Genomic DNA, 11,189 nt, shown 5'->3' with positions numbered 1-11,189 from the left:
AAAGACAAAGAGCGTCTTACTGCCAAACACGTATGCGTCCATGGAGACAGGGTGTGTGTTACCGCCCGTCACACAGGCGTCCATGGTCTTCTGAAACATACACAGTTTCTGTTTAGCATGTACCATATATTTCCCTCAAATTGTCCTATATGCCCACTGGAAAAGGGGAAATATACTGTAGGAACATAATATAAAGTCGTCCTGTTTTTATGTTTGCTAGGAAAAGTGTGCTCACTTCAAATGAAGACTGGCAAGTGTGGCATTCATTTTAGGAACATGGCGCTAAAGATTATGGTGAAACCAGAGCTTTCCTTCTACCAGTGAGTAAGAATACTTGAAGGGATATTGGGGATTGGGCAGTTTTATTTGGGAGAGTTGACCACACATGTACATTGAGGCAAAAATCCAAACCATTTTGAATTTAATAACAAAGTTTTGCATAATAATAATAATAGTAATAATAATATATTATTATTATTATTATTTATCGTTTTTTTTTTTTTTTACTAAAGTCCATAACACGATAATTTATTTAAAATTAGGGTCCTTGTCTTTTAAAAAATTTTGTTTGAAACCTGGATACATTGCACAAAATCATGTTGAATCCCCAATTTAATTTGCGTTCGTTAACAACCTCTTTGGGACCAATGAATGTGATATTGAATGTTCGCATTAGTGAGTGAAAGTAAAGGACCAGGACTTGCCTGAGCTTTCGCCTCTTGTGCCCAGCGGTACCACTGCCTCTGACACAGTTATTCACCAAACCAGATCAGCACATGTATTGAACAAAACTATATAACCTACTGTAAAGTCACCTAAAAGGGTGTTGAGCCACAGCATGTGGCCAGTTTAGCTTGCTGTGGAATACAGTCGACCCGTTTTTATAATTCTGAAAGAAAATAGTACACCCTTCTTCCTTGAGATAGTCCAACCCCTCACACTTTATTGGTGGTAGGGGTCTTGTTCTGGTGACTGAGAAGGTCATAACACATGGGTAGTATCGACGTCATGCTCCTCAAACCACCGAATATTGAGGTGCGCTTTGTGGACGGGATAAAAGACACCATTGCCTGCAGCAAATACATTCTTTAACATGTGGTGCAGATCGCCACCTACCTTCAAGTACCGATGGTCAAGGTTAACTTCAGAACTGGTGTGATTGCACCCAGCCTATGGCAATAACCTGCGCGCATCACAGTAGAGAGCAATTATTCTTAATGAAAATATTTTGTGGTGTTTCCATTTTTTGTCCACCACCTGCATGCCAGTTGCAGGAAAAATGAGAATTTATACTGAATGCAACAACCAATCGATGTTATGATAAACAAAAAACAAACAAACAAAAAACAACCGAAATACGTTTAGAAATCAATTTTCATTTTATCTTAGAATGCTATAACTGTTGATTTCGGTGCCAACTTAGTCAATGTGCCGGGTAGAGTTAACACAAATTGTAACTACTATACTAAATTTGCCTACAAGAGAAAGTGCATTCGGGGCAGCCCAAATTGTCATCGTCGCTTTCTCTGACATAACTGAGCAATGACAAAACAGCCTGGATGGCTGTCAGTTAGTGTCAGCCTAACTGGCTTGTTGATTTGGCATTGTAGCCTATATCAACCACGACGAAACCCAAATTTAGGCCTAGTTTCTTTTGATTGGATGGAGTAGCCATCAATAGTTCTAATGATTGGTTAAGAAATGGGGTTGGATATGTGTCTCCACCCACACTGGTTTTGTTGTTATGAAGGTACAGTGTCTTTCGGCGGTGCTAAAGCACGAATAACAGACAGCCAGTTTGCAGCAGCAGTCTCGGTATCAACCGAGGAGAGAACGAATCGGGGAGAGGGGAAAAGGATTCACACAGCCCTGAATGAATCATGGCCACTGAAACAGTATCTTCTTGTACAGGATCCAACTTATTGCAGCCGATCAGCAAGATTATAAACCTCCCTCTAGACCAGGTAAATAATTCCAGTATGATTAAAATGTTTTTATATTGAAACATGGTTTCGTCGTTCTGATGAAGACAACTGAAATTACGTATAGCACATCGCTAGCTAACCCACTGACGTTATTACTCCATTTGAAACATTTCCCTTTGTATAGTGATACCACTGATGTTTTTGAGCGACATACATAGCTGTTGATTGATGATGTTGTCTACACAAATGATAGCCTATATCTAAATGCGGGCAGTGTTGAAGTGTTGCTTCTTTCGAATGCTAACCTATCATTTTAATATTTTGCCAGCTATCTTGCTAACTATAAGCTCTCAGCTACAAAAATGGCTTCGACAATATTGAATTAATTTAAATAGCGTATTCTCTGAAAATCATCTTCATGCTGAACTGTTCTTGTAAAAATAAAACAACTGTTGTCAACGTTATAGTGTTCATTCATTGTTTCGTTGGAATAATTTACCACTAATATTGCTTGCCAAATGATAGCCTAGGGGTGCCTAACTAGCATTCATATGCTATTTTTGTCCGAATGTTTTCGATAATAAAAATGTAACTCACTGATCTGTGGATTCACACGACGGATCGCAAATCTCCCACTGGAATTTTAGTGTTGACGGACAGATGTGTTTTAAATTGGTCTCCTCCCTTTTCCTATACCGTTTCATTATGTGGGTCAGTTTGGTTTGTGCTTTTATGCTACATTGCTACTTGCTTTTCAGAGATGAGGCCCGTGTCTTCAAAAAAATTTCACCTCCACGAGTGAAATTAAAGTTCTCTTGATTTCCTCTGAGGCGTTTTTGTCTGGGCGTGCACGCCTTCGCGTGTTGAGTTCGTAGTTTTATATGCTGGAGTGTGTGGAAAAGGAACTTGATTTACGTTTTCATGGAACTAAGACTAGCTATAGAAAGATGCTTTTCTGCAAATTAAGTTGGCATGTAGCTAGCTAAGTAAACTTTTACGTTCGTAAATACTTGTATAAAAACACTGGCACTGCGTTTAACTAGGCTATTTGCCGTTGTTATAATTTACATCGATTGGAATGCACCCTGTTTTGACCATGTTCCAATCCCATGTTCATTCCTTGAATTTAATTGCAGTTCGCTAAAATAAAGGGAGTACAGTGAAATGGATATCCTTCTTTCAATAGATCGGCCTTCTTGTATGCTACTATAATGGGCACAGTGGTCTCCTAGGAATATTAATTACCATACCGTGTTAAGGCATATATTGAATGTCAAGAAGCGTTTGTCATCCTTTAAATCTATTAATTTGATCGTGGTTACCCTGGTAATCCTTAGTTTAAACCGATTAGGCTACCTTTCCAACTACAATATTTGCTAGGAACTGTATAGTGCTGTATAAACGTTGGTACGCAAACGGTTGTGCAAACTATTTGAGTTTTAATGATGAATTGAAATATCAACTCCTCACATGAAACCAACATGGCATATGTTCGTTAAACATTTGTTCGTAAAAATCGTGTTATTTGGATCCATCCTTATTAAGACAGTTTTTAAGACGGCCAGATGAAGTGTGTTATATCCAAATACACTGAAGGTTTTAATCAGTAAGATTTTCCCTTTACTTTAACAGTTAAATAATGTCCTCTATGGAGATGAGGATGCCATTATTGTACAGAGAGCCTTTCAGTCTTCTCTTGTGGGCGGTGTAGTATGAGAAATCCACGTGCCAGCGCACAGGCACTTCTTAGACCCTACAGGTTACGAGCATGATGTGGTACAAGACTGCTTTCGCCGAAACCCCCACAGAAATAAAAATACATCTGGTATCGTTTTATTGATATCTTAATATTTCACCTAAGTTTTAAACTCTGTTTCTTTGAATACACCCACCCACTCTGCCATGGGAAAGGCCGTTTTTTCTGTCATTTTTCGTTTGATTGTAGGCTACTTTGCGTCCTTGCGTGTGTTGCAGTCGACTGAGTGGGAGTAATTTTGGGTGGCTCTGTAGCCTACTCCTGTGTGTAAGGCGTCTGCGCGTCATGCTGTCTGAATGACAGTTTCACTGTGCAGCCAGCTGCAGTTTTAGTGTTTTTTGAATGTTGTCCTAAATACTCCTAAAAAGCTGCTCTCTATTCTTAGCAACATTAGACTTATCCATTGAAGCTACCATATGCTACTGACAGAGGCTTACTGTGTGCTGTATTGGGTATGAGCTCTGTCTGATTTCCTTTGTCTCTAAGAATGGCAGCTGTTTTCCCCCTCAGATAAAATAACTTGTGGAATTTATGCCTCTTTGGCCACAAACAAATAAATGTATTTCATGAGCTGAAATTGTGGGTTTGGCGAACGAAGCACAGAATGCTTTTCTTGAGCCTTTTCACAAAAGTGAAATGTTAATCACTGATTTCAGGATCTTACACCGTGAATTGAACTTCATGCGTTCAATCAGAGCAATGAAAACTGCATGCTTCCTGACCTGCCACTGGCCAGTCACAGGTGGTGGGTTGTGGAGCTCAGTTTTGGTAGCTTTTGCATTGGCCTCTGTTGGACATATACAGTTCAGAGCTTCTCAAGTGCTCTCTGTGACTCCTGTCTGTTACAGAGGGTGCAGGTGTTCATTTGCCCTGATTCCCAGGTAACGCTGGACCGTAGGCTACATGCCGTTGAAATGGCAAGGGTCAAGGTTTGAAGGAAGCAATGCGGTGATTGCCCCCCCCCATGATATGTGATGCGTCTGAGTCAGTTGGTGTCTGAGGATCTTGTTGTATGTTGAAAAACTATACGAACTGGCTCGTCAAAATGGGTACAACTTTATGTGGGGTGACGGAGGGGGGAAGGCGTGAGCTGTCTCTTTTTTCACTGCTGAGTACTCATTCTACTGCCTTGGTGTTCTGGGTTGACTAATTTGAAATTTGACCATCACAGCCATGTACAGCTGACCCACGTCATTCTCTTTTCACTAGGTGTGTCTTGGGAAGAAATGGGCGAGTCTGTGGAACATGCAGTGTCGTCATAGGCCTACAGGCTTGTTTGAGTTTTGGGCAAGTCTATGAAACTTTTGTAAAACTGCCTGGGCCATTCGAAAATGTACAGTAAAATTGAGATATAACAGGCAAGTACATTGGGGATATACTGGTGCCTATAGTTACAAGCAGCACCTCGATTTGCAAACGCTGATTGAAGATTCATGCATTTCAGCATATTGCCTTCATCAGTGAAATGGAGTTATGTGCTGATGGCAGTCTTATACGTAATTCTATAGGTATACAAGCTAAAGTAAAATACATTTGCAGTGTATGAATGTATTTGACGTGTGAGGCCTCTAAGACGCATATTGGCTAGGTGTGATTTGTAAACCCTATGCGTATGCCTTCTGCGTAGCCATAAGGTCTTGGCTATCCTGCTTGGCATCTTGATTATTAAAACTTTTAGGATTGAAATGCTTTAAAAAAAATAAATAAAAAAATGCTTGTTTAAGCCCAGGCCTTTTGCTTTTTTCACACTTGCTGTTGGTACCAAACATTATGGGGCACAAAGCCATCCTAATCGGAGACCATTCTACATACATCCCAGAGAATCTGTGTAGAAGGAAAGGAAATCCACATTTGTTCATTTTCTGGGAAACTCTTTTTGTCTCATTGTTACGAGTGCTCAGAATGACCTGGGTATACGCCATTGAAGGTGTCGCAATTGCAGAATTCTCTTCGCCCATGGCCATTAGCGTATCGTACATTATTTACAAATGGGGAGGACCGTCTGAATCAACAGTTTTATCCGCTGGCTTTATCAAGAGTGTCAGCTCTGAAAGTTGCAGGAAATTGACTCATACTTTAAAACTATTGTGGTCCTCTTAGAAGTGTGTCAAGACCTAAGTGAAGCTAACCGTAATAAAATATTGGGTCTGGGGTGGGAGGTGCTGTTGGTTGGAATTTGAGCGGCAACGTTACTCCATACCGTCTGAAGTCATACTTGTGAGGGCCTACCTGTCTGTCCGCATTCCTTGTTTGGAATGTTGCCTACTGAGAAGTCTGCGGCTTTGCCTCATGAGAGGGGATTGTTGTACCGTTGCCAGCCCCTTCGCCTCCATCCCCCAGCCCCCACCTTGGTGACTCCTCCTCCTTTTTGCCTCCTGACTCATTCAGGGCCCTGTTTGTCCAGTCGGTATAAAGGGACCTGTGGGGCGAGCGTGCTTCCCAGCTCGGCTGTTGTTTCAGTGCAGGTTCGATTTAAAGGCCCCTGTTCTGGGCCGGATTTGAGAATCTTAACAAAGCTGTTTTTAAATGGATTAATAGTACTTTGGTTCCTTTACTGCCGCTGTGAACGAAGGTCCTGTGGGGTGCCCCTCGCATGCAGATGGATAACGGGCATCTGGCATGAGACACACAGGGGTTCGCAAACACGCTAGAGCTGTTAAGTATTATCGCTGCCCGTGGTCTAAATTATGTTGCAGTTAACAGGAATGAGGTGTCAAGGGCATGGAAAGAAATGTGTTTCTATGATGGTTATTTGGCCACAGGAACTGTTAAGAGCCCCTTGTTTGAGAAGCATATTCTTATCTTGGCATTTGAATTCCGCATTTTCATTGTATTGAAAATGAATTTTGTTGTTTGTTACAGATAACGCGTAACAACATCGGCTCTTTGGACAGATGGTCTGGGGGCTTTAAATTCCTTAATTAAATTTTTTTGAATCCTCATCTCTAAATGGGGAAAAATTAATGGCTTCAGTGTTAACCTAAATAAACAAATAATTTCTAACTCAGAAGCAATCAAACATTAGTTTAAGTTAGCTAGTTGGCTGTTGGTACTTTGCTAGCTAGCGATAGGCTACATGCAGGATGGGAATTCATGGATGATGGGTGAGAAGATAACTCTTAAGTTAACCCTTAAAGAGCTGGCTTAATTTCTCTAAAATGAACTAATGATTCAAAAATACTATTAACGCTGTGGCTATTCAGAATCCGTCTAATCAGTCATGTCAATAATGGTCTGTCACTGTCCTGATGGAGTCCTCAAGATTAAATTTTCTTCCAAAAGCCTGGGCTAGTGAATGCCAGAGCTAGTGCTCAGAAGTGCCGCTCAAATTTTGGCCCACCAATTAGGCTACGTATTTCAAATGAGAGTCCTAGAATATTAAAACATGCATTCTATAGTTTAATGCAAGGGTCAGGTGCATATTGATTATGGTTGATTTCTGATTCCTGGAGTGACCTCCTGCTATTGCTTAGTGGTATGAAAACGCTGAACGTATTTAAATTGCTGGGGGCATCTGCTAGGCGTAATAAGTGTGGATGACAGTGTTGATTCCCCAGTGTGGATGGTAGTGTTGATTGCTCAGTGTGGATGGTAGTGAGTGTTGATTCCTCAGCATATAGGGTGGTGTGCCATTCTTTACTATTGATGGGGGTGTATGTAGTTGTCTGTTCTGGAGCCCCCTGCTGCGGCCTGCATGTTTAACTGGTCACAGATTCACGGATGACAGGTTTGTCCAGATCATGTACGGATTACTCACAAGCTCCTTTTTTTTACCCAGCTTTACCCTCTGCTTTACAACCTATCCCACAGTTGGCATCTCTCCATGACACTGCCCCCCTGACCTCTGCTAAGCTTAGGCGGACTGGAGGTTGGCCAGGTGGCCTGTCTGTCGGCTGCCCATTAGATGCTGTGCCAGAGATGAAGTTGAGTCGGCCCCATTCTAAATCAGTAATCCTGATTTAGGGGGGGCACTGCCCCTCTGCTTCTGTCAGTGCTTCAAGTCCCAAAGTCACGTGCCGTTGTTTGCTGGGATACTCTGTATTATCTTTATTTTCTTAGAGAACAGGACTCCTTGTGTTTTTGCGATAGCTCATGCAGGGCAAATTGAGATTGCATGTGTTACCCAATGGTACACTGGAAGGTTGGATACCCACCTAAGTGGCTCAGCAGTAATGCCCTACCCTAGTGAGTATCAGTGCATCCCACTCATACAGTGAGTATCAGTGCATCCCTCTCATTCAGTGAGTATCAGTGCATCCCACTCATACAGTATCAGTGTATCCCTGGCCTACAGTATGTATCAGTGTATCCCACTCTGACAGTGAGTATCAGTGCATCCCTCTCATTCAGTGAGTATCAGTGCATCCCTCTCGTTCAGTGAGTATCAGTGAATCCCTCTCATTCAGTGAATATTAGTGCATCCTACTCATACAGTGAGTATCAGTGCATCCCTCTCATTCAGTGAGTATCAGTGTATCCCACTCCTACCATGAATATCAGTGCATCCCTCTCATTCAGTGAGTATCAGTGTATCCCTCTCATTCAGTGAGTGTCAGTGCATCCCTCTCATTCAGTGAGTATCAGTGCATCCCTCTCATTCAGTGAGTATCAGTGCATCCCTCTCATTCAGTGAGTATCAGTGTATCCCACTCTGACAGTGAGTATCAGTGCATCCCTCTCATTCAGTGAGTATCAGTGCATCCCTCTCATTCAGTGAGTATCAGTGTATCCCACTCTGACAGTGAGTATCAGTGTATCCCACTCTGACAGTGAGTGTCAGTGCATCCCTCTCATTCAGTGAGTATCAGTGCATCCCTCTCATTCAGTGAGTATCAGTGCATCGCTCTCATTCAGTGAGTGTCAGTGCATCCCTCTCATTCAGTGAGTATCAGTGCATCCCTCTCATTCAGTGAGTATCAGTGCATCCCTCTCATTCAGTGAGTATCAGTGTATCCCTCTCATTCAGTGAGTATCAGTGCATCCCTCTCATTCAGTGAGTATCAGTGCATCCCTCTCATTCAGTGAGTGTCAGTGCATCCCTCTCATTCAGTGAGTATCAGTGCATCCCTCTCATTCAGTGAGTATCAGTGCATCCCTCTCATTCAGTGAGTGTCAGTGTATCCCTCTCATTCAGTGAGTATCAGTGTATCCCTCTCATTCAGTGAGTATCAGCGTATCCCTCTCCTACAGTGAGCGGGGGGCGGTTGTGACACCATGTATAAATGGAGGAAAACACTAAGCTGTGTATCTGTGGACTCATTCCAATCACATATTTTCAATCCTTTCATCTCTTCCTCCGGGCTTATACTCACTCGTTAACTCCACCCATCCCCACCCGGCAGAGGTCGTAACAAAGGTCGCAATGAACATTATACAATACGAGGACGGAGGAATCGAGGCGAAGGCTGCACTCGCGTGTCCTCGCTGAAGCATCCTCCAGGAGCCTCCTTCACTCTTTAATTCATTAATTGTGATGTCTTTAAAGATGGCAGACCTCTATGGATTTCTGGGTCGCACGAGGCCTAAGGAGACAGGTGGATGAAACGAGCGATTGGAATGAGCCCTGTGTTGACATGGACAACATCCTCTTCTGTCCAAACTGGTTTGTGAGCCGTGTGATTTGCAGCTCTTACTTCAGGTGTTGGTCCTTTTACGTGACCAATTTCACAACGGAGCTAGTGCAATTTATTTCCCCTCTGCCACGTGTTCTGTTTTTGTTTTTTTGTTTTTTGTTTAAATTGTGTAAATCACCGATACGTATTGCAGAACCGATAAAACACACTTCTGCTTTGTGTTGTGTGACTCGCTTGTTGTTGTGTGAGCCGGCTGGCACATGGGGGGAGGGGGGGGCAATGGGGAGGGGGAGGGAGGAGGAGGAAAGAGGAGAGGGAGGAGGCCTAATTTCTCAGAGGAGGTTCCTCAGCCTTGCTCGGGGGAGTAGGCTCAGCTGATTGAATGTGCCGGCTGATCCGGGGAGACTGAGCTCGCCCCCCCCCCCCCCACCCCCACCTTCTCTTCTTCGGGGAATAAATTATAAACACTTTAATTTCTCTCAGGATGTTGTTTGCCCAGCCATCGAGAGGCAGCTGTTCTCTGAACATGTACAGTATGAGTAACTTCCATTTTTCTCTGCAGCTGTCATTTTAACATGAGAATCCAACTGAAGCGGGAAATCGATTTTGAAGTTTGAATGGAAAAAGAGCGGAACCTCGCTCACCGGGTTGTAATATTTAGGACTTTTTATCCCTCCTTCGTGCTTGAATAGTATTTAAATCCCTCCCCCCTCCCCCCACACCCCTGCCAGTAGTGCTTGAAGAAGGCCACCTCTGAGCCCTGTCTTTGATACTTAGTGACATTGTATGATGTCGTGCTTGCTGTGTGCAGAGCCCGATGCCCTTTCTAAGCAATTTCAGAGTCAAACTGATAGACAGCGCGAGGCCTGGAGGTGGTCTTTGCTCTCGCACAAAGACTGCAGTTTGCACAGCCCGTTTGCACTCTCCTCGCACCGAAACGGCTTGACTGACTGCCGCCGCCGCCGCTCAGTTTCACAACAGAAGGGTTTCCTGTCGATCTGGCTGGCATTGTTTTTTTGTAATTCTGGGTGAAAAGCCGCAGATCGGTTTTGACTGACTCTCATTGTGGCGGTTGGAGTTTTGTTTTCTGCCCTTCGATGTCTGAGAGGGAACCGAAGGCGCGTTTTTCCTCCAGCCTTTTGCTGTAATTTACTCAACCCGCCGGGAACCGCGCGGTGTGTGAAAAACGGAGGGGCCTGTCCTGCTAAGGCGTTAGCGCGCCGGGTTTTTTTTTTTTTTTTTTGTTGCGTTAGAAACACTCCAGGAAGTGCCCGCGGGCCAAACTCCGCCGCAGAAGAGGCGGGCCGGGGATTAGTCCGCACCGAGAGCACGCCCTGAATCCGAGGCACTCGCGGCTGCTGAACGGCTGTGCATGCGTGTGCGTGCCCGTGCTGCCTTCTGCCATGTGCGTACGTGCACGTTTATGATCGTGTCCTCAAAGGACAGTTAAACGCTGTGCGCTAGTGTAGTACAATGATTAGGGGACCATTAGGTTCAGTTCCCAGGTAGGACACTGCCGTTGTGCCCTTGAGCAGTGTACTTAACCTTCAGTTTTATATCCAGCTATCCTGCTGTAATAATGGATACCTTGTAAAAAGTTGTGTAAGTCGGTCTGGATAAGGACTGTTGCTAGATGCTGGCAATTCCACATGTGGAATTTTATATGGTTTCCGGTCTTGGAATGATAATATGATACTTCAAAATCCATTTGAGTTAAGCCATTCATATGGTTATGTCAAATGTCATACAGAGGCTACCGTGCCAGAGTAAAAGTCTGGCCTCGCTGGGGGACTTTTATCAGTCCTCACAGTCCAGTGATCTCCCTGACCACTGGTCACATCTTTGCAGTCTGACGGTTAAGTAATAAAAGACAGGCCGCTGGCGCTTTTCTCCCACATCAGTGTTCTGGGGTGAGTGTGCAGGGTGGAGCTCAGA

The 11,189-nt window shown here is 43.7% G+C and overlaps 1 protein-coding gene across 1 annotated transcript in view; it reads left to right on the top strand.

Moving 5' to 3' along the window:
* Nucleotides 1–1,753: 1,753 nt before the first annotated feature.
* LOC118233634 (membrane-bound O-acyltransferase domain-containing protein 2-like) overlaps nucleotides 1,754–11,189 on the top strand; it is a 47,390-nt gene continuing 37,954 nt past the window's right edge. Inside the window, exon 1 of the mRNA XM_035429436.1 lies at nucleotides 1,754–1,964. Coding sequence (XP_035285327.1) covers nucleotides 1,881–1,964 — 84 coding nt within the window. The 5' untranslated portion in view covers nucleotides 1,754–1,880. The remainder of the gene's footprint in view (nucleotides 1,965–11,189) is intronic.

This window comes from Anguilla anguilla, chromosome 1, assembly GCF_013347855.1.
Source record: "Anguilla anguilla isolate fAngAng1 chromosome 1, fAngAng1.pri, whole genome shotgun sequence".
NCBI classification, from domain to species: Eukaryota; Metazoa; Chordata; class Actinopteri; order Anguilliformes; family Anguillidae; genus Anguilla; species Anguilla anguilla.
Note: the sequence above shows the minus strand (reverse complement) of the source record. Positions and strands in the feature narration are given on the sequence as shown.